The following is a 24,476-nucleotide window of genomic DNA, read 5'->3' as shown; positions in this document are numbered from 1 at the left end:
AAAAAAAAAAAAAAAAAGAAGAAGAAGTACTTCCCAGCTGGGCACAATGGCTCATGTTTCTAATCCCAAAGCTTTGGGAGCAACACAGCAAGACATAGAAACATAGAAAACATAGAAAAATTAGCCTCACGGGCAGCACCTCAGTAAGTAGGGCAATGGCCCCATAAACCAAGGGTGGCAGGTTCGAACCTGAACCTGGCCAAACTGCAACCAAAAATAGCCAGGTGTTATGGCAGGAGGATGGCTTCAGCCTAAGAGTTTGAGGTGGGCAACAGCAAGACTCTGCCTTAAAAACAAATAAGCAAATAATTATATTTATATGGATCCATACATGTGTTTGGATGGGTTTGTTCTGAAACTCTATATTCTGGTCTACTTGTTTTTCCTTTTCTTTTTTTCTTTTGTTTTTGGGGTGATGAGGCCTTTGGGATGTTTATCCTTTTACCAATATCAGACTCTCTTACTTTGGCTATGTGATCTTTACATACGATAGGGTAAGTCTCCCCACTTCAGTCTTTAAGAACATATAGCACCCATAGGAATGCTCTGCTTAGATCTCCCTGTGAGAATGAGTCAGTTGACAGCCTCCAGCTAACACACCTCTACAGCATTTGAGCTGAGGTTCCCCCCCCCGCCCCCCGCAGTCATCCAAGTGCCTGAGCAAGGAGGGGATCTAGGGCCTGGCCTTTTCTGCCCAGAGTGGGACTCCTCCATAGACAATCTCTGTAAAGGTCTTCTCACTGCTCAGGTCAAGTCTTTCCCAGCTGTCTTGTCAGTCTGAAGTTCTTTCTTCTGGTCCTTCCTGCCTCTTTCCTGGCACAGCTCTCAGACTTGGAGGCTTTCCCACCTAATTTCGCTCCCTCTTCTCTTTCACAACTTGTATTTCTAACATTTTGGCATCTGTCTCCTGGAGGACCTGAGCTGCTACATGGGACTTGGGTATTCTTGGCTTCCCACTCCACTAAATTTAAACAATTAGTTGCAAAGCAAAGCAAAAACAAATAAAATACTGTTAGGATTCTGAAGGCAATTTCACTGGGTAGATTTCTCAGTCACAGTATTGACATCTTTATATAATCATTGAGTCTCTCAATCATGAAGATGCTACCACTCTCATTTAGGTTTTTTTTTTTTTTTAAGAGACAGAGTTTCACTTTGTCACCCTCAGTAGAGTACTGTAGCATCACAGCTCACAGCAACCTCCAGCTCTTGGGCTTAGGTGATTCTCTTGCCTCAGCCTCCCAAGTAGCTGGGACTACAGGCGCCTGCCACAATGCCCGGCTATTTTTTTGTTGCAATTTGACCAGGGCCAGGTTCAAACCCGCTACCCTCGGTATATAGGGGTGGTGCCCTACTTACTGGGCCACAGGTGCTGCCCTCATTTAGGTTGTTTTTTTAAGAGAGCGTGTCTTACTTTGTCACCCTTGATAGAGTACCATGGTGTTGCAGCTCACAGCAACCTCTAGTTCTTGGGCTTAGGCTATTCTCTTGCCTCAGCCTCCTGAGTAGCTGGGACTACAGGCGCTTGCTACGACACTCGGCTATTTTTTTGTTGTTGTTGCAGTTTGGCTGGGGCTGGGTTTGAACCTGCCACCCTTGGTATATGGGGCTGGTGCCCTACTTACTGCCACAGGCACCACTCCTCATTTAGGCTCTTTAAATTTTAGTTTCTTTTAATATAGCTTCGTGATTTCTCCCAAAATGTCTTGCATATTTTTTTTTTTTTTTAGACAGAGTCTCATTATGTTGCCCTCAGTAGAGAGTTCTCTGGCATCACAGCTCACAGTGAAGCTATACTGTGCTTAAGTGATTCGCTTGCCTCAGCCTCCCAAGTAGCAGGGACTACAGGCGCCCGCCACAACACCTGGCTATTTTTAGAGATGGGGTCTTACTCTGCTTCAGGCTGGTCTCAAACCTGTGACCTCAGGCATTCCATTTACCTCAGGCTTCCAGAAGTTTAGGATTACAGGCGTGAGCCACTGTGCTAAGCCTGTTAATTTCTAAAACTTCATATATTAAAAATTATATATATTTTAATTCCATTTAAAAAATACTGTTGTTGGTACTTAGAAAAATATAAGCATTGATCTTTTAACTTGCAAATTTGCTAAGCGCTTAATTCTAATAATTTATAGATGACCATGGGTTTCCATGTACCATAATGTTTTAAAAAAATTGTATAAGTGGGGTGGCGCCTGTGGCTCAGTAAGTAGGGTGTTGGCCCCATATACCTAGGGTGGTGGGTTCAAACCTGGCCCGAGCCAAACTGCAACAAAAAATAGCCGGGCACTGTGGTGGGCGCCTGTGGTCCCAGCTACTAGGGAGGCTGAAGCAAGAGAATCACCTAAGCCCAGGAGTTGGAGGTTGCTGTGAGCTGTGATGCCACAACGCTCTAGCGAGGGTGAGGGTGACAAAGTGAAACTCTGTCTCTAAAAAAATGAAAAAAAAAAAAACTAGCTAAAAACATAAAAAAATAAAAATTGCATAAATGTATAAGGTACAAATGTTGTTACACTGACACACATATATATATAGCTTAAAGGTTAAGTAAGGGCTTTTAGTGTACTGACAGTAGAATAACATACACTACACTCATTAAGCATCTTCTCATCATTCACTCCCTCCCCACTTCCAGTTCTTCTATCTTTCCTCCTCCTACCTGCATGTGTGTGTGTTATTTAGCTCCCACATACAAGTGAGAATATGTGGTATCTGTCTGTGTGCGAGTTGCTTCACTTAAGATAATGGCCTGCAATTCCCTTTATGTTGCTACAAAAGACATGATTTTATTCTTTTTTATTGACTAAACCATTTTCCATCGTGTATATAAACCATATATCTATTTTTTGAGCCATTGTCTCACTTTGTAGTCACTCTCGGTAGAGTGCTGTAGCATCACAGCTCACAGCAACCTCAAACTCATGGGCGTAAGTGATTCTCTTGCCTCAGCCTCCTAAATAGCTGGGACTACAAGTGCCCACCACAATGCCTGGCTATTTTTTGTTGTAGTTGTCATTGTTGTTTAGCTGACCCAAGCTGGGTTTGAACCCCCCAGCCTCAGTGCATGTGGCTGGTGCTGTAACCACTGTGCTACAGGCACCTTGCCCCATAATTTGTTTTAAATATTATTTCACAATTTCAAAATACATGCCAATTTTCTAATTGTTTATTACTAATTTCCGATTTAATTTGTTGTTATTTTACTCTGTGATTTCAATACTTTTGATTTTTGTTGATGTAGATTTATGGCCAGTATATGATCACTAAAAACAAATGTTATAAGCATGCTAGAAAATAATGTATTCTGAACTTGATGGGTAGTTATTCAATCTTTAGTGTCTGTCCAATTTTCTGCTGTTACTTCTATAAATTCCTGAAAGGTATCAAAATCTCCCACTATGATTCTAGGTTCCATTGATATGAGTTTCCCTGAGACAGTGGGTAGTATTTGTGGGTGAGATATAACCACATCCTGTATTATTGAGTCAGTAAATTTTGTAAAGGGCACAAAAGTGGTGCTTGCTAAAAGAATAAGCTGCAGTGTTGTTTTGGGTCCTGTGACCTCTTTAGTGGCAGTTGTTTCCTTTTCAGCATTTGTAGTTTAGAAACATTAGAAAAATAATAAACAATACAGTAAGTAACTCAGAGGTCTAATGAAGTAAAGACAATTAAGAAATAACTTATCAATGCTCATTTGTCAGGTATGGGGGTAGAATCAAACACATAGCTAAGAAAAGCCCAAAGTCAGGTACAGGGTGCATGTGTAACTTTCAGCCAACAACAGTTCTCAGCTCTGTTCAGAGTTAGATCCTTTGGCTATTTAGAATCCATGTCCAGGGGTGAATTTAAAGTTTCAAGGTCACCTGGCTACTATTGCTCAATAGTTAGCAAGCTGGCCCCGCACACCATTGGTGGTGGGTTCGAGCCTCGCCTGGGCCTGATTAAACAAAATAAGTAAATAAATAAATAAAGTTTCAAGGTGTTAGGCCAGCATGATTCTAGTGGGGGTTTCATACAGGTACCTGTTAAAATAGGCTAGAATCTCTTTAAAGAGGAACCGAAATGTTAGAATAGTAGAATAAAGGTCGTTAAAAACAGAAGGGCAAAACAAAAGGAGTCAATGCTAAAAGGTAGCCAATAAAAAGACCTGAGAATTGGCTCAGCGGCTAGGGCGCCAGCCACATACACTGGAGCTGGCGGGTTCAAACCCAGCCCTTGCCTTCCAAAGAACAATGACAATTACAACCAAAAAATAGTCAGGTGTTGTGGTAGGCACCTGTAGTCCCAGCTACTTGGGAAGCCAAGGCAAGAGAATTGCTTAAGCCCAAAAGCTTGAGGTTGCTGGAAGCTATAATGCCTCAGCATTCTACTGACAGCGACATAGTGAGACTGTCACAAAAAGAAAAAAAACAAAGGCCTGAGAATCGGAAATCTAACCAGCCAAAAAGGCCCTTTGACAGCACTCCTTCAGGGACTTGGGTAATCTTAAGATTTTATTTTATTTATTTAAGTTTTTGACCTTTATTTCTGATCTTTTCTATTTTACAGGAGAGGTAAGTAACCAAATAATCTTAAGATTTTAAAAGCTTCCAATTCAACCTTGTTGTGGGTTTTTACCCAAGTGCAGATGAGCTATTCATGACAAATACAACCTTGTGCAGTGAGGAATAATCTACTGTGATGTGATTATTTATCTAGGGTTACATGAAGAAGGGAATCTAAAGATCTCTGTTGGGCAATTCTACTAACAGTAAGAGAAAGATTTCTAATCATATATTCATTCCAAGCACTACCAAACCCCAGCCAGGATCCTAATATTCTCCCAAATCATCCCATTCACTGGGGTTGACCCCTCTCATTAAATCGCATCCTTGAGAGCATGTATAGTTGTCATCTTCATAGTCTAAGGTGTTGCCAAGAGGGTACTCATCGGTAATAGAAAGGGCCCTTCTATGTCTAGAGTATGAGCCGGGCTGGGGGCTATGGTTTCTTTGTACGATGGCAATGGTCATAGTTAAATATCCCAAAAGGCGGACATCTCCTGTTTACCAGCTGTCAAGACATTTATTTGTAGGACCTGGGGTTGTATCAGGCCTCACAGACAAAAGATAATGTGGGGGGGGGGCACACCTAAGTCCAGATAGATTCCTAAAATATAAGGATTCATTCTGAGGTATGTTTTGGAGAAAGGGATTGAAGCAGAGATCGCAAAGATGAAGATGGAGGAGAAACTGGTGTTGCAAACGGGAAGCTCAGTGGATACTCCTTGGAAACAGAAGTTATCAGTCTTAGGATACTGGCAGAGTGGTTTTTGGAAGGAGGGGTCATTTCAATGGTAACATACTTTTGCAGACAGGCAAGAAATGAAGGGATGGGGAAAAAGGCAGTGTTACTGAAGCTGGTAAAGACGGGGCTGCTGTGAGACAGGGTTTAGACTTGGTGGCCGCAGGCTGAAGACGAGTTAGACCCTGATCCAGTGATCTGAATGATGATTTTAGTGGATGGGTGCAGGCGATTAGAAGAAAAATGAGACAGAAGGCCAAGGGGTAAGGACTAACAGTGGATATATGGTATCCAGGGATTCTTGACTAACAGCAAAGTTAGGAACTGCTGGAAAACTAGCCTGGGATGATTATGGACTGTTAGTTAATTCTTGCAAAGAAAATAGCAGGATAGTGGTAGCAGATCTAACATCATGACAGGTTTTCTGATGAAACTGAGGACTGAAAGATTTGGACAATGTTTCTCCCTCAGTGAAGGCAACTAGGTAAGACAGTCGACTTTGAAGAGGAGAAAGAATAATGAAGATGATAAAAATTTGGGTTTTAGGGCTCAAGGTGAGATAAAGGTCCATCCCATAGGGAGCTAATGATTCAAGTAGGAATCAAAGTATAATTTCTACATCACATGGAGCCATCTTTGATCAGATTTAGTATGAATAATAGGCTGGGAGGTGCCTGTGGCTCAGTGAGTGGAGCGCCAGCCTCATTATACCAAGGGTGGTGGGTTCAAACCTGGCCCTGGCCAAACTGCAACAACAACAAAAAAAATATTAATAGGAAGGAGTCTGGTGGAATTTGGTGATTCAGCTAACATAGGGGACCACAGTGGCTAACAGGGTAAGAGTGAAGAGGTGATTATGCTGTACTAACCTGCTCTAGACTCTTGGGAATAGCTGACTATCTCAGATATCTTCTTTTGTCCTGGTGATTGTACTCTAGTCAATTAAGTTTTGTATCAGTGACAGGTTGGGAGGTTTTTTAAAATGAAGAAATATGAATCCAGCTCTTTCAAGTTTAACTGCATAATGATTAGTCAACAGTATTTGATAAGGTCCTTTCCAACAAGGCTTGAGAGAATCCATTAGCTGGTGTTTTTTTTTTTTTTTCTTTTTTTTTGAGACAAAGTCTCACTATGTCACACTCTGTAGAGTGCCATGGCATCCAGCTCAAAGCAGCCTCCTGAGTAGCTGGGACTACTAGCCACAGTGCCTGGATATTTTTTGGTTAGAGTTGTCATTGTTGTTCAGCAGGCCCAGGCCCAGGCCAGGCTTGAACCTGCTAGCCTCAGTGTACATGGCTGGTGCCCCTACTCACTGAACTATGGGCACTGAGCCTGGTGTCTTTTAAAAATAAACTCTCCTGCCTAGAGACTATGATATTTTAGATTATCCTATCCTGGAAGCACACTGTAAAGAGAGTCTTTTATCAATTTTGTTTCTTTGGAAGAGATGTTTAGTTAAGCCTTGACAGTAATAGAATATATCTTTCAACAAGGTTGGTTCACACAACCTTCTATCCAATCTCATAAGCCAACTGGTCCTTATCTCATAGCAGATAACTGATATTTTCCAAAAGAAGTTGCTCTTAGCTTAACCAGAACCAATGGAAGGAAAACAAACCAACAAACAAAATAAAAAAAACAATGGCAGAGCCTTAGATCAAAGAATCCAGAGGACTGGGGATTGTATGCACAATGGAAATGTTGGAATATGGGCCAGATTTTACAAATTGAGCGGACCAGATCTTCCATAACATGAGTTCCCTTACTGCTATGTAATTTGGAAGGAATACCACAAGAGGGAATTACCTGCCCTAATATTTTACTACCACTTGCAATGTGGCTCTTCGGCAGAAAAATTCTTCAACCCAATGAGATAACATGTAAATCATAACTGGCACATATTTATAAAACTTAGGCTGGAGACAACTGGATAAAGTTCATTTGTCAAACATTGCAAGGCCAGTGGGCAAAGGAAAATGCCCTTGGAATCCATGAAGAGGCTTCCCTGGATTATGATTAGGGCATATTGGACACTTTGTATAAACTGTATGAGTTATGGGCAAGGGCTTCCAGCAGTACTGTTTTCCCCAAGCAATCATTTTCTCAGGTCCCCAATGTCTGAGCTGCAGCAGAGGAAATTTAAAGTCCCTTAAGCAAAATAAGTCTGTCATTTGGTCCAAACCCTAAGTTACAAGCTGGGGAGAAGGACCCATTGGGTTAGCTATGTCAGCTTTCCGCTGACGCTCCTCCTGGAGCTGCTCAGAGCTCCTTTTTTGATAGAGCTTGTCTTAAACACGGTCACCTTTATAGTTTCATTCCATGTTGTTCCAGCCTGTTTGGCTGCTGCATAAACAAAACAATTTCTTTCATTCTCCAGAGTCAAATTTAAAATGTCCAGGAATCTTAATAATAGACTTTGGGGTGTGTTGATGTTGGGGGATAATTTGATGGTTTCTAGGAGATCAGAAACCTGACAGCCATGTTTGATGATTTGTCCGGAGGAGGTTAAAGATCTTTACTGCTTCCATTATATTCCAAAGTCATGAGCTACACCAACAGTGTAATGGCTGTCAGTATAAATATTAGCAATTTCATTTTTGGTGAATCGAAATGCTCTGGTGAGCACCGTTTACTCAGCTAATTGTGCTGATTTTACTTTAGGTAAGGGATTGCTCTCTATGATGTACAACGGCACAGCCGGCCGGGTATTTCCCAAACTCATTCCGTAGGTATGATCCCCCAGTGAACTAGAAATCATCAGCATTTTCCAGGGGTGGCTCCTGTAAATTTGGTCTGTTAGTAAAACAGTCAAGGAGTATCTCATTAGTTGCTTCAGGAAGTAACACTGCAGGATTAAGAGTTTTACAGAGAAAGGGGGCAACATGTGAAACAGAATAAAAGCATTTTGTAAGAAGCCAATCTATTAACAGAGAAATGCAGAAAATTATGTGATTTTGAAAGAGCTTCTACAGAGTAGGTCTAAGTATAATCAAGGGAGCATCCATCACAATTCTGGAGTGGCCAAAGATGGTACCAGCTGAAATGGCCCTCACACAAGAGGCCAGCTTGTGTGCAAGTTTAATCACTGAATATAATAACCAAACAGGTCTACTCTGTTCTCCACATTTTAGGGTTAGAACACCTGGGTGCTGCCATGGCTTTCATTAACAAGAAGGAAAACTTGCAGCTGATGCTCTGGATGACCCAAACCAGGGCTCTCCTAAGATTTTCTTTCACTTCTTAAGTAGATATTTGTCCTTCCAATGGAAGGAGTCAGGTTGATATTCCTTCAATATCAATTATAAAAGCAGCACCATGAGAGAATAACTAGGGATCCAGCTATGGCAGTAGCCATAAACTCTAGATATCCTCTTAACTATGTTGTAGTATTTACTTATTTTTAAGTTTTGTTTTTGAGACAGTCGTCTCCCTTTGTTACCCTCGGTAGAGTGCTGTAGCATCACAGCTCACAGCAACCTCAAACTCTTGGCTCAAGCAATTCCCTTGCCTTAGTCTCACAAGTAGCTGGGACTACAAGCACCCAGCACAACACCTGGCTATTTTGTTGTTGTTGCTGCAGTTGTCATTGTTTTAGCTGGCCTGGGCCGGGTTTAAACCCCCTAGCCTCAGTGTATGCGGCCGGCACCCTACCCACTGAGCTATCGGAGCTGCCGGTTTTATTTACCTTTTTGAGACGGGTCTCACTCTTGCTCAGGCTCTAGCAAAGTGGTGTTATAACTCACTGCAACCTCAAATTCCTGGGCTCCAGCAATTTTCTTGCCTGTCTTCCATGTAGCTGGGTCTACAACCTCACACCATCACACTGGCTAATTTTTCCTATTTTTTTGGTAGAGATGAGAGCCTCACTCTTGTTTAGGCTGTTCTTGAACTCCTGGCCTCAAGTAATCCTCCTGCCTCAGCCACCCAAAGTGCTAGGATTACAGATGTGAACTACTGCACCTGGCCAAATTTACTGTATGTTTTTCCCCCCAAAAATTAGATATTATTGTTTTACACTTTCAGTCTTTTTTTTTTTTTAATTCAGTCTCCATAGAGACTGTCAAAAATTGCCACTGCCAACTGTATTTCAAGTCATCGTGGCAGGGTATTGGAAAAAGTTTTCAATTAGCAATCATGCCTCAGATAAACCTCATTGGCTAAAATACTGCCACTGCACAAAGCTACTTTCAGTATTTCTTTAGATTACAGGGCTTCCTATTTACTTTACTCATCATGACGTCTTTTTTGAGATAGTCTCACTATGTCCCCCTGGGTAGAGTACTGTGGCGTCACACCTCAAGCAACCTCAAACTCTGGGCTTAAGTGATTCTCTTGCCTCAGCCTCCCAAGTAGCTGGGACTACAGGTCATCATTACTTCTTATATCTGACTTTCTTTCTGGGATAATTTTCTCCCCAGAAGTATGTATTTTTTTTAGAAGTTCCTTAGAGAAGCAATTTCAGTGGTAAAATCTATTTTTAGTCATTTGAAAATTTATTTCACCCTCATTCTTCAATAATGCATAAATAACAGTTTGCATCAAAAACTTTTTGAATAATCATAGTTAAAAACTGAAAACTATATGTTCAAAGCCAGTGATACGTGAGCACTATCTTAATTCTGGATGGCATTTATTAAATCTATATCTGAGCTACCTTCCATTTGCATTTTTTATCAGTCTTGCAATGACCCTAAAAAGAAAACTATTTTATGATCTTCATTTTTTTTCTGCAGTTAAGATAAATAAATGGGATAAATATTCAAAAATTGGTAGTCACTCATTTCCATTATTCTTTTGGTTCTATCCAGCATCCCTGGTACCTGCTATCTATGTCACTTACGATGTGCCATTTTAATCTTTTTTTTTTTTTTTTTTTTTGAGGCAGTCTTACTTTGTTGCCCTCGGTAGACTGCTGTGGTGTCACAACTCATAGCACCTCCAACTCTTGGTTTGATTCTCTTGCCTCAGCCTCCTGAGTAGCTGGGACTATAGGTGCCTGCTACAACGCCTGGCTTTTTTGTTGCAGTTTGACAGGGGCTGGGTTTGAACCTGCCACCCTCGGTATATGATGCCGGAGCCCTACCCACTGAGCCACAGGTGCTGCCCCTCTTTCTCTTTAAGGGTGATTCTTTTTGCAAGTATTACAATTTCTATAGTGTTCACAAAGTCTCATTAGTATGACTTTTAGTTTAAAAGAATTTTTATTAACCAGTATTCTTAATTCCTTCCAACATGTCAGATAACAAATCTTTTTAAGATAACTAAGTCTTTGGTCTGACACATTAATATATAATTGATAATTTAAGTTAATATGAAAGTTCATTATTTTTTAATCATGTTCCTAAAGAGTAAGCTATAAATCTGTGAATAACAGTCCATTAAATTAACACTTCATTTATACAAAGGAGAAATGGAAAATCCTATCATATTCAAGCACAGAATTCCACTAAGAACTGTTGAGTTTTTTCATATACACGTCCCCACCACTTCACCAAACTACAGAACTTGAGAGGGAAGGTAATCAATATTCATATCTTTTCTCAATAGCAGAAAGGGGCTCAGCGCCTGTAGCTCAGCGGCTAGAGCGCCTGCCACATACACTGGAGCTGGCAGCTTTGAACCCAGCCCAGGCCTGCCAAACAATGACAACTACAGCCAAATATTTAAACTTGTATTAAAGGCAAACTATTACTTAGTGAGATCACATGGGCACGTGCGTGTGAATGGTAGAAATCTGCTCCAGTATAACTGATTGCCACTAGAGTGCCGTTGTTTTTAATTCTGTAGTGGAGCTGAAGAGCAATACTGCAGGAGCGCCGTTAGCCTGGTGACTTTCTACTGCCTGTTGAGTTTAATTCCTCCTATTCCTCCTCACCCCTCGAAAAAAGCAGTCCCTAGACAAGGATTTCTTGCTTATGAGAGAAATAATCCCAGGAGAACCCCTCACAGAATGGGAAGTGAGAGATGGAGGACCAATGAACCATGTGCTAATGAACAGATTAGTGCTATTAGCAGCTAGGAATTCATCCTACTGGGTTCACTCTGAGAAATCCCAGTGTCCTTTCACTGAGGGATGAGGAAACAAAGGTGTTTATACACTATGCAGCCATAAAGAAAGATGGAGACTTTACATCCTTCATGTTTACATGGATGGAGCTGGAAAATGTTCTTCTTAGCAAAGTATTACAAGAATGGAAAAAAAAGTATCCAATGTACACAGCCCTACTATGAAACTAATTTACAGCTTTAATATGAAAGCTATAATCTAATTATAGCCTAAGAATATGGGGATGGGGAGGGGGGAGGGTGAATGTAGGGATCACTTCTATGGTTTATCTTACAAGGGTACAAGTGAATCTTTCTAAGAGTAGAATATAAACGTCTTAACACAATAACTAAGAAAATGACATAAAGGCTATGTTAACCAGTTTGATAAAAGTATTTCAAATTGTATATGAAAGCATCACACTGTACCCCATGATTGCATTAATGTACACAGCTATCATTTAATAATAATAAAAAAAGGTGTTTATACACCAATTCCTGCTCCTCATTGGTCAGGGAGTACCCAGCCAGCAGCCCAAGCAGCCCAAGCAGCCCAAGCAGCCCAAGCAGCCCCACCAGGCTCTGGCATCTCCAGAAGACATCCTCAGAAGCCCTGGATTTCCAGAAACTAGAGGTGAACCAGAGTAGGTCCAAGCCATAGGGATAGGGCACAGATAAGATAAATCTCTGCTCTGCCGACCTCATGAAGAATATTATCGTCAATCTTAGTCTTTTAGCAGGATTATTTTTAAATCCTTAAAAACACCATTGTTAGGTAAGTGAATTTACAGTTAAATAGTTCTAACTGAATAGGTAACATGTAAATGAAGACACCAGTAAGAACACTATAGGTTGTCCCAAAAGTTGCCCCTAAAGTCACCATACATAGGAAAAGTTGAAAATTGTAGCTAAATGTAACTTTAACTTAAATTTAAGTAAATGTACTTTTTGTAATAGTCATTACAAAATTTTACAAAGAGGTGGCCAACATGTGGAGTTTTTTTTTTTTTTTTTAGAGACAGAGTCTCACTTTGTCACCATTGGTAGAGTGCCATGGCATCACAGCTCACAGCAATCTCCAGCTCTTGGACTTAGGCAATTCTCTTGCCTCAGCCTCCTGAGTTGCTGGGACTACAGGCGCCCACCACAATAAGTGGCTATTTTTTTTGTTTTTGCAGTTTGGCTGGGGCCGGGTTTAAACCCACCACCCTCAGTATATGGGGCCAGCACCCTACTCACTGAGCCACAGGCGCCACCCTGCAGAGAATATTTTGTACAATTTTGTAATGGACATTTTGTAAATAAGGTACATTTAGTTATAATTTTCCATTTTCCTGGGGTATGATGACTTTAGGGACAGCTTGTACTATAAATCCCTTCTACTTTCAAAACAAAGTAACTCAGATACATAAGTGACATAAATTTGTGACATATAGATTCAAGGGTACTGTTGGGGTCAATCTGACTATAAAATATTAAAATAATTTAATCCTTCCCTGTATTAAAGTATATAAATAGAATTCCTAAAACTTCCTTTCTCTACTACAACCATTACCCTGTATACCCCTTAAGGTGCATGCCCCCCATCCTCCCTACCACTACCCAGGTCTCAGCTAGAAATGATTTAGTTCATGTCAAGGTATGTCTGAACATTCTAAATAGGTAAGAAAATAGTAGCAACATACAGTTCTAGGACAGTTTCAGCATCTATCTAGCATGGGGGGGGGAGGAACATTTCAAAACAAACTTCACGGAGTTCTTTGTATCTTATTTCTCTGCATTTTAAAAATTATACAGAAACTTGACCATGATGCAACCCCATCTTGAAATTCAGTGTAACTCAGATCAAAGTGCTCTGCATTCTACAGTTTTTGGTGTGAAAGACTGATGAGTAGGTAGATCCTTGTTTTCAGCCCTTGGGATACAGAAAAACAGCTCTACAGAAATTTTAAAAATTCCCAGGAATTACATAAGAGATTAGAAATGCATTTACACTTTCCTAAACAAATACTTGCCTGAATTCCCAAAATATGACAAAGTTATGAAAGTGTAGTTTATTTAGGTTGATATATGTGTATATTACTTAGGTTTTTAAAAGTTTAATGCAAAGTTTAATTGTGAATATCACTTTATCTTCCACAGGCTAGAAACAAAACAGTGCTAGTTGGTGACGTGCTAGTTTAAGAAATCCATTCTATACAGAAATGCTGTTGTTTTCCTAGAGTTTAAAACTTTATAATCAAATCACTTTAAAGAAACCTTTTTAAGATTAGCATAATATCTTGCAAAAGACTATTTTATGATGTATATCAACAAAACTCAACCCCACTCTCTCCAATAATAAAAGAGTGTTTTTCTAAATTGTTACTTTTTAAACGACGTGAAACCACTGAAAATTGGTTGCTGCTGTTAGAGTCATCTTGTTTGGAGAAAAATATTCTGTGCTTTACCACTTGCTGCCATGCCTTACAGAGGTAGGGTCTGTAGTCTATATCCATATCACATGGGCGTTTAAAGGCAGAAGGCCCTTCTGGTGAGTTAGAGGTTTTCTGCATTAAAGTTTGTGTTGTTGCAACAAGAACCAAGCGATACTCATTTACAAGTTTCTCTAAGAATTGAGAACATTTCTTTAGAGTAGACTCCTGTAAGTTAACACTCTCTCCTCCATTGACACGGTCTATCCAGTAGAAGGCTGATAGGCTATCCACAATCAAAAGGCAGAGAGAGGGGTGACTACAAAACAAGGTTTCTAGTGAATAAAGTGTAAGAAGTAAGTGTGTGCTACTATTGCAGTATGCCAAAAAAAATCTTCCAAGGCAGCATTTTATGACTTCTTCAGAGCTTTCGGACAGTCTATGTTCAAGGACTGTGACAAGACGAAGCATATCAAAATGGTGATCTGTGTCAATGAAGGAGACTTCTGCTTCCAGCCCACCTTCTGACTTTGGAAGTATACATCGTGCTGTTAAATGGTAAAGCATTTCTGTTTTTCCTGTTCCTTCTGGACCATGAAATTCAACAATATGACCTGCATAAAATTTAAAAATGTCAGTCAAAATGCAGCAGCTCAATAGAATGAAAAGTCTACAGAAATGTTTAAGAAAACATTTACTGGAATGTGAAAAAAATACTTAAATCCATTTGCCAAAGTAAATCTGTGTAAGTAAACAGAGATATATAAGGAAATGAAAAGTAAATCATTATATTTCACCTCTGAGAAAGGAGCTGTTAATTAGCATGAAGAAATTATTTTAAAACAGAGTGGTACGGCTGAAAGGAACCTAGGGGATCTATCCTGTCCAGAAAGATCCACAGGTGATGTCAGACATTTAATACAGTGCCACAGATCCAGGACTTGTCAAAGTGCTACTGATTACTGTGGTATATACCATGTCTGATAACTGATTACGTCATATCCATCTCCTCCTTTTCATAGAGAGTGAGAGGGTACCAGGTAACAAATACAGTTGTAGCCAATAAGAGGCAAGCTGATGTCTGGTGTGGATTGCTAGGTTTTGCTTTCCTATGTAGGGGCCACTTCTGCCCTGCTGCTTTGTTTTCTAGAGGCAAAGCAGGCATCTAGAAACAGTGATGTGAAAGGTATACCCCAGGGATAGTGAAGTACGAAGACACAGTGCCCAGGACTTGAATAACAATGTGCAACTTCATACCAGCTATGTACAGCCTACCACAGGATGTGAGGGAAACAGCCTTTACCTGGGTAAGCGCCTAAAGTTGGACTTATATTACATGCAATTGAAAAAAAATCCCTAATTAAGATTTCTCAATGTTATTGAAATTATGGGTGGAATAAGTCTTGATTTTGTAATTTCACACTTTATAGATGGTCTTTAAGAGCCCATGGCTCTCAGGCCCTAAAAGCCAGTATTATCCTTCAACTGAAAACATCCTTATACATTCCCGAACTACCTTAAGTTACTCTTTACTATTTGAATATCTCTTGAAACAGTCCAGATGCATTATAAATTATATTCCTAGCATTAAAAATCAAAGCCAACTACTCTAAACTTCCCTGTTCCTCTCAACAGCCTTGCCTGGTTAGAACGACTAATCTGAACTTTAAAGACTCCAAATCTCTTTCTATATAGGTTCTAGCAACTCTCTTTAACTGACGATAGCAGGGCAGCGCCCGTGGCTCAGTGAGTAGGGCAATGGCCCCAAATACCAAGGGTGGCAGGTTCGAACCTGGCCCCAGCCAAACTGCAACAAAAAAAAAATAGCTGGGTGTTGTGGCGGGCACCTGTAGTCCCAGCTACTCGAGAGGCTGAGGCAGGATAGTCGACTAGGCCCAGAAGTTGGAGATTGCTGTAAGCTGTGATGCCACCACACTCTACAGAGGGCGATAAAGTGAGACTCTGTCTCTAAATAAATAAATAAATAAATAAAAGTTATTCCAGCCTTAAAGAATGAAATTATTTTCATATTAACAACTGTTCAGCCAGGTGTGATGGCTCACATCTTTAATCCTAGCACTTTGGGAGGCTGAGGCAGGTGGATAGCTTGAGGTCATGCATTCCAGACCAGCCTGAGCAAAAGCGAGACCCCATCTCTACTAAAAATAGAAACAAAACAAAACAAAAACTGAGGCAAAAGGATTACTTGAGCCCAAGAGTTTGAGGTTGCTGTGAACTCCGATACCATGGCATTCTACCCAGGGTGACAGCTTGAGACTGTTTCAAAAAAGAAACAAAAAACTGTTCAACATTTTTATTAAAAGTTAACACAGCATCCAAACCTATATTCCACCCTGATTTTCAGTTTACCCTCTCCTATTACATTAAATATTACTGAGGAAATAAGCTAACCCCTCCCCCCAATTAAGTCTTTTACCACCCTAAGTTATAGGAACAGAATAAACTACATGTGCTGGGTGAAGAAGGTAGGTTAACACAGAACCAGTATTAATGGTAGTAAAGTTGAAAGCAGTTTAGAAAGATTAATCTGAAGGTGGTCTGTAGGACACAATGGACCACCCAGAAGCACCAGCTGGGAAAACCAATAAGCAGACTGGAGATCCTCCTTCTCCTCTCCCCAGAAAGTAGCCAGAAAAGACTGATCAGCAGCAACTAACCATAACAGAGTACTTGACACTTTAAAAGAACTTTCTTCATACAATCTTAGTTGATCCTAATAACACTCTGAGGTAGAAAAAGCAAACTCCATCATCCCCTACAAACACATTTATCACACTACAAAAAATCACCGACTATTTACTTGATATTTCCTATTAGCTTCTTTAAAGTGGGACTTAAATACTCTATCCCCAGCACAAAACACAGTATCTTTTGAATGTAATTCATCACACTACATTCTTCTTCTTCTTCTTTTTTTTTTTTAAACACAGAGCCTTAAGCTGTTGCCCTGGGTAGAGTACTGTGGCATCACAACTCACAACAACCTCCAACTCCTGGGCTTAAGCAATTCTCTTGCCTCAGCCTCCCAAGTAGCTGGGACTACAGGTGCCAGCCATAACGCCTGGCTATATTTTGGTTGCGGTTATCATTGCTGTTGGTAGGCCTGGGCTGGATTCGAACCCGCCAGCTCGGGTGTATGTGACTGGCACATTAGCCACTTGAGCTATAGGTGCGGAGCCCTTCCTTTTTTTTTTTTTTAACATTATTTTCTTCTTAAGATCCTCTTGAGAGCCAACTTAAGAATGAAAAATGTCTTGATTGATGAGGATTAAAGGCCTGAAATTAATCTTGGAACATGGTATTTTGAAAGGAAGATCTGGTAAGGAGTAATAAGTGTGGGTGCAGTGGGGAGCAGGAGATGGTGGCTTTGGCTAGCAGAGTCCAGCAGGTGTGAAGGCCCTAACCAAGGCATGGCACAGGGGCCAACATAGCAGGTGAAGTGAGAGCTGTGTGCCTACCTCCAGGGACTAAGCGGGGCTTGGTCATAGTTTTGTGAGGTGTTCAGTCCTAAGGGTAAACCTAATGTAGTGATTTAAATCAGAAGTAGGCTTGGAAATATCTGTACAAATCAAATACATACACAAAGTAGGAGTTTTTAATTCACATGGTGTACATGATAAGAATTTAGCCTTTAAAACTAATATTAAAACTGATATTAAAACTTTAATATCAGTAGATATTCTGATGTATCTCTAGGTGTCATGAAAAATAGCCTACAGCTGGTTCATGAGAATAAGGGGTTAGATATAGGGATCTGCAGGGTGGCACCTGTGGCTCAGTGGGTAGGGTGCCGGCCCCATATACCAAGGGTGGCAGGTTCAAACCGAGCCCTGGCCAAACTGCAACAAAAACATAGCTGGGTGTTCCGGCAGGTGCCTGTAGTCCCAGCTACTTGGGAGGCTGAGGCAAGAGAATAGCCTAAGCCCAAGAGCTGGAGGTTGGCTGTGAGTTGTGGACACCACGGTACTCTACCAAGCGCGACGGAGTAGGACTCTATCTCTAAAAAAAAGAAAGAAAGAAAAAAGAAAATCAAGAGAAAAACATTATAGGGCACAAAAGATTTCACAAAATATTAAATAATTATAATAATTAATAACTAAATAATTGTATTATTAAATAATAATAAATGTACCAGAAAAAATGGCAAGGAAAAGGTAGGGGAAAATCCCTGAAATGGCCCAAAATAGTAACCTTAAAACAGCAAACATGTCATTTGCAAGAGCACATTTAACATTATTTTGTGAGTCAAACTTCAAAAACTGAAATATTTGGAAGACAAAGTAAAAAAGGTACCATAGGGGACATTCACTACTTTTATTATTATTATTATTTAGAGACAGAGTCTCACTTTATTGCCCTCAGTAGAGTGCAGTTGTATCACAGCTCACAGCAACCTCCAACTCCTGGTCTTAGATGATTCTCTTGCCTCAGACTCCCGAGTAGCTGGGACTACAGGCACCTGCCACAATACCTGGCTATTTTTTTGTTGCAGTTTGGCAGGGACCAGGTTTGAACCCGCTACCCTCAGTATATGAGGTCAGTGCCCTACACACTGAGCCACAGGCGCCACCCTAGTTTTTTTTTTTTCTCTTAGAGATGGGGTCTCGTTCTTGCTCAGACTGGTCTCAAACCCATGAGTTCAGGCAATCCACCTGCCTCGGCCTCCCACAGTGCTAGGATTACAGGCATGAGCCACTGCATCCGGCCTTCATGGACTACTATTAGAGGAGCAACCATGATGGAAATCAGACTGCAGAAAGTTAGGGAATACATGAGCAATTAGAAAATGGACTGTAGGCTCGGCTCCTATAGCTCAACCGGCTAAGGCACCAGCCATGTACACCTAAGGTGGCAGGTTCGAATCCCCAGCCCGGACCCGCCAAAACAACAATGACGGCTGCAACCAAAAAATAGCCGGGCGTTGTGGCGAGCACCTGTGGTCCCAGCTACTTGGGAGGCGGAGGCAGGAGACTCGCTTGAGCCCAGGAGTTGGAGGTTGCTGTGAGCTGTAATGCCACGGCACTCTACCCAGGGGGACAGCTTGAGGCTCTGTCTCAAAAAAAAAAAAAAAAGAAAAAAGAAAATGGACTGTATGCCTTACATTCATTATTTTAAAAGTAAAAAACTTCAATTGTTTCATAAGACAGAAGGGTCAAATGATAATTTAAGGCAAAGAAATGTAACAAATTCTGTGGTGCAAAGGGACTCCATAGGGAAAGAGAGATAGAAGATACTGGTCAGGAGGTAACTGTGAGATATCTCCAGGTATCTCTGGATAATTCTGGAATTTCCAGAATAAGAAAATAATGAAGTTTGCCAAGTATTTTCTGGGAGAGAGGAGTGATAAGCATAAACATCATTCATCATAACACAGAAGACTAAGTTTTGAAAGCATTTACCTACATGATTTAACAAGTGTTTCTGAGTCCACCTGTGAGAAACCTGTACATTAACTAAGTAAGGTAAGTATCCTTACTGAGATGCCTTGTTTGGCACAAATAAAACTGAGGCAAAGTAGTTTAAGGCTAAATTCCTAGTTAAGAGATCAATGGGCTGGCTCGGCACCTGTAGCTCAGCAGCTAGGGTTCCAACCAACACACACGGGTCCTGGTGAGTTTGAATTACCCTCGGCCTGTCAAGCAACAATGACAACTACAATCAACTACAATCAAAAAATAGCCAGGCTTTGTGGCAGGCACCTGTATAGTCTCAGCTACTTGGGAGGCTGAGGCAAGAAAATCGCATAAGCCCAAGAGTTTGAGGTTGCTGTGAGGTATATGACACCACAGCACTCTACCCAGGGCAACAGCTTGAGACTGTCTCAAAAAAAAAAAAAAAAAAAGAGAGAGAGAGAGATCAATGGGCAGACAACAACATTCTTGTCCTTTTATACATTAATAGCAAAGTAGGTATAAAAGTCATTTAAATTCTCCAGGCATGGTGGCACAGCTCCTATAATCCCGGCTACTCAGGAGGCTGAGGTGGGAGAATTGCTTGAGCCCAGGAGTCGGAGGCTGTGAGGAACTATGACTATATCACTGCACTCCAGCCTGGGCCACACAGTAAGACCCTCGTCTCTAAAAAGAAATAGATTAATTAAAATTAATAAATAAGGCTTGACACCCATAGCTTAGTGAGTAGGGTGCTGGAAACATGCACCAAGGCTGGTGGGTTCGAGCCCAGTCAGGGGCCTGCTAAACAACAATGACAACTGTGACCAAAAAATAGCTGGGCGTTGCGGTAGGCACTTGTAGTCCCTTGGGAGTCTGAGGGAAGAGAACTGGGATTTTCCCCCGGGGCTGGGTTTGAACCCGCCACCCTTGGCTACTTGGGAGTCTGAGGCAAGAGAATTGCTTAAGCCCAAGAGTTTGAGGTTGCTGTGAGCTGTGATGCCACAACACTCTACTGAGGGCAACATAGGGAGACTCTTGTCTCAAAAAAAAAAACAATTAATAAATAAAAATCATTTACAATTATACTACTTCAGAAGTAAAATCTGCAGACTTATAAGTTACACATGAATAGTGTTGTCAAGGCTCTTGAACTAAATTCCCTACAAATATGTTTAATGATGAACTAAAATCTGTTTTACTGATTTTATAAACATTTACTATTTAATCATTAATATCAAAAATCATAACCAAATATGTTCTCTTGAGGGGATATAATCCTTTTCACTTTTTTTTATATGTTTCTGTGAGCTGTTACAAAAAATAGCACCCTTGTCCAGCCAAAGTATGGAAAGTGACAACTTGTAGCAAAAAAAAAAAAAAAATTCCTATGGTTTGGCACTTGAAAATATTAAACTAAATCAGAAAATCTGGATGGTTTGGCCTTGACAGTTATTCTTACAAATAGAACGCTGTAAAGAGTTTGGGTAACAGATTGTCAGAAAGAGTTTATGAATCTAAAGATCCTTCAAAATAAGGAAAAGAAAGAAAAAGCCAAAAACTGCATCATCCTGTTACGGATGTACTAACTATATAACAAATATGTTGAATTTGCAGATTATAATCATTACAATATTGAAGAAGTAATGAATTGGTATATGGTACTAAAAATTACTATCTACAAAAGCTTTAAAAATGTTTATAACAGCAATAGAGACTCCTGTAACACCCAGATCTTTTACTGTTTCAACTTAAGCTTTTCTTCAATAATTTCTGATAACTACTGTTGTTGATAAATAACCCTTATAAATCCCAGTCCTCATATCTGCTGTTGTTCTAATGGAGTATTCATCTAACTAGTTTTGTAGCCATATAGGATCTACAGTTTTATTTTTTTTTAGAGATAGAGTCTCATTTTGTTGCCCTTGGTAGAGTGCTGTTGTGTCACAGCTCTCAGCAACCTCCAACTCCTGAGCTTAGGTGATTCTCTTGCTTCAGCCTCCGGAGTAGCTGGGACTACAGACAACCAGCACAACGCCTAGCTATTTTTTTGTTGCAGTTCACCCGGGGCTGGGTTTGAACCCGCCACCCTCGGTATATGGAGCCCAGCACCCTACTCACTGAGCCACAGGCACTGCCCCGGATCTACAGTTTTAAGTAAACGTTTTTGTTAATGACCAAGAAAAACATGATGCTGTTTTTTCAAAATTTCTATAATATTCTTAAAGTTGTGCTGCAAATTCCCGTTTTAACATATTAATGTCCTTTCCGTAAGGTGCACTTAATAATCTCTCTCCATACAGAGAATACAGAGCTCAGTTTTTGTCTAACATATTTGATCAAAATTTATCTTTTACTACTGACAATTTTGGCAACAATTCTGCCAATATAGGAAATGTGAAAGGGAAACCAGGCACTTGGTGGTGTGCCTGCAGTCTCAGCTACTTGAGAGGCAAAGGGGGAGTGGTGGGGATGGCTTCAGCCCAAGAGTTCAAGGCCACCCTGAGCAACATAGCAAACCCTCATCTTTGTAAAAAAATGTTTTACATAAATTTTTTTTTTTTTTGAGACAGAGCCTCAAGCTGTCTCCTTGGGTAGAGTGCCATGGCATAGCTCATAGCAACCTCCAACTCCTGGGCTCAAGCGAGTCTCCTGCCTCCGCCTCCCAAGTAGCTGGGACCACAGGCGCCCACTACAACGCCTGGCCATTTTTTTTTCAGTTGCAGCCATCATTGTTGTTTGGCGGGCCAGGGCTGGATTCGAACCTGCCACCTTAGGTGTATGTGGCTGGCGCCTTAGCCACTTGAGCCACAGGAGCCGAGCCTACATACATTTTTTAAAAAGAAAAGTACTGAAGAAGTCCTTCAAGACAATAGACAATAACTCAAATCCAAATGAGGAAATAAAGACCATGGGTTATTATAACCACATAGAATACATAGTATAAAAGACAGTTTAAATATGTTTTATTTTTCATCGACCTGAGCTAAGAAATAACTATTCTTAAGTATTAAGTAATAATTTTAATTAAGTAATATTGAATGTGTTAGTGAGCATATAATGTATAAAAATATAATTTGTAATAGCACAAAGCAGGGAAGAGAACCATAGAGTAGCCATACGGTAGCAGAATTTTTTTTTTGAGACAGAGTCTTACTACCTCTCCCTTGGTAGAGAGCCGTGGCGTCACAGCTCAAAGCAACCTCAAACTCCTGGGCTCAAGCGATTCTCTTGCTTCAGCCTCCCAAGTAGCTGGGACTACAGGCACCCACCACAATACCCAGCTATTTTTTGTTGCAGTTGTCACTGTTGGTTAGCTGGTCCAGGCCAGGTTCAAACCCACCAACTTTGGTGTATATGGCTGGCACCATAACCACTGTGCTACGGGTGCTGAGCTAGTAGCAGAATTTTCTATAAACTATTGAAATTAAGGTCATGTGCATCCAAACTAGATTATTATAAATTAAGAGAGAATTAAAATGGTTTATGTAACACAAGATAACATCAAAAGAAGAATAGTGAAACAGAAAAGACATAGACATATACAAAATAGACAGCAGTGTGACAGCCATGAACTCTGTCCTATCAGCAATTACATTAACTATAAATAGATTAAATAGTGCAATCAAAAAGCAGAGATTGGCAGAATGGAATAAAAAAAACCATGATTCAACTATAGTCTGTTTACAATGGATACACTTTAAGTAATCCTTAAGTCAGAAAAAGCTTAAAGGTAAAAAGAGAGAAAAAGATTTACAATAGAACCTTCATAGTTGACCACCTCCTTAAACTGACCTAATTTTCACAGACCAGACAGGGCACCACATGTTCTTACCATCCTCCTATGCTCCTTATGTTGACCAGTTTGTTATAGCCCTTTAAGTGGTCAACTTTCTGAGGTTCTACTGTACTATGCAAGTGGGAACCAAAGAGAGCAGAAGGGGCTATCCTGCTATAAGACAAAATCGTTTAAAATATAACTTATTAGAAAATAAAAGGCTTTTGTATGTTTGTGTGTGATAAAAAAAGACATAAATTTACCACCTTATCCACTTTTAAGTGTACAGATCACTAGCGTTAACTATATTCTCATTGCTATGAAACATATGTCTAGAATTTTTTCATCTTGCAAAACTAAAACTCTGGACCCATTAAACAACTACATTTCACCTTCTCTAGGCCCCTGGCAACTACTATTCTAATTGCTGTTTCTACGAATTTAACTACTTTAGATACCTCACATAAGTGGAATCATGCAGTTTTACTTTTTGTGTCTGGCTTATTTTACTTAGCATTATGTTCTCAAGGTTCATCACATTGTAATATGTGACAGGATTGCCTCCCTTTTCAACGCTCAGTGACATAGTCCACCGTATGTAGACAGTTCATTTTGTATATACCATCAGCCATCGATGGACATTTGGAGCTACTATGATAACATTGCTATGAATATGCAAGTATCTTTTCAATTCTTTTGAATATATACCCAGAAGCAGCACTATTGGATTTTGTAATCCAGTAACTACAATTACTTATAATCCAGTAATTGTAACCCAACCACAGGAGAATACATAACATTTTCAATTGCACATTGAACATTCTCTAGAATAAAACATATGGTAGAGGGCCAAGCATGGTAGCTAACACTTGTAATCCTAGCACTCTGGGAGGCTGAGGCAGGTGGACTGCCTGAGCAAGAGCAAGACCCTGTCTCTAAAAAAAATAGCCATAGTGGCAGGCATCTGTAGTCCCAGCTACTTGGGAGGCTGAAGAAAGAGAATCACTTGAGCCCAAGTGTTTGAGGTTGCTATAAGTTATGACACCACAACACTCTACCGAGTGACTAAGTGAGACTCCGTCTCAAAAACACAGAAACAAACAAACAAACGTATCGGGGCATAGCCTGTAGCTCAGTGAGCAGGGTGCTGGCCCCATATACTGAGAGTGGTGGGTTCGAACCCAGCCTCGGCCAAACTGCAACAAAAACTAGCCAGATGTTGTAGCAGGCACCTGTAGTCCCAGCTACTTGGGAGGCTGAGGCAAGAGAATTGCCTAAGCCCAAGAGCTGGAGGTTGCTGTGAGCTATGATGCTATAGCACTCTATAGAGGGCAATAAAGTGAGACTCTGTCTCAAAAAAAAAAAAATATGGTAGCGTTTTCAATACTTAAAAACACTGAAATCAGCTCGGCGCCTGTGGCTCAAGTGGCTAAGGTGCCAGCCACATATACCTAAGGTGGCAGGTTCGAATCCAGCCCAAGCCTGCCAAACAACAATGACAGCTCCAACCAAAAAATAGCCGTTGTGGCGGGCGCCTGTGGTCCC

General features: G+C 40.5%; 1 protein-coding gene and 1 non-coding gene across 2 annotated transcripts in view; both read right to left on the bottom strand.

The window, feature by feature from the left end:
* Nucleotides 1–9,328: 9,328 nt before the first annotated feature.
* LOC111726095 lies at nt 9,329–9,466 on the bottom strand. The gene has a single exon (XR_002773976.1). It is a non-coding gene; the product is annotated as a U4 spliceosomal RNA (small nuclear RNA).
* A 4,171-nt stretch (nt 9,467–13,637) lies between these two features.
* The window catches only part of XRCC2 (X-ray repair cross complementing 2), a 29,791-nt gene continuing 18,952 nt past the window's right edge, over nt 13,638–24,476 (bottom strand). The window contains exon 3 of the mRNA XM_003792030.1: nt 13,638–14,356. Within this exon, the coding sequence (XP_003792078.1) occupies nt 13,638–14,356 (719 nt within the window). The remainder of the gene's footprint in view (nt 14,357–24,476) is intronic.

Source organism: Otolemur garnettii, unplaced genomic scaffold (assembly GCF_000181295.1).
Source record: "Otolemur garnettii isolate 467f Iridium unplaced genomic scaffold, OtoGar3 scaffold00053, whole genome shotgun sequence".
Classification (NCBI taxonomy): domain Eukaryota; kingdom Metazoa; phylum Chordata; class Mammalia; order Primates; family Galagidae; genus Otolemur; species Otolemur garnettii.
Note: the sequence above shows the minus strand (reverse complement) of the source record. Positions and strands in the feature narration are given on the sequence as shown.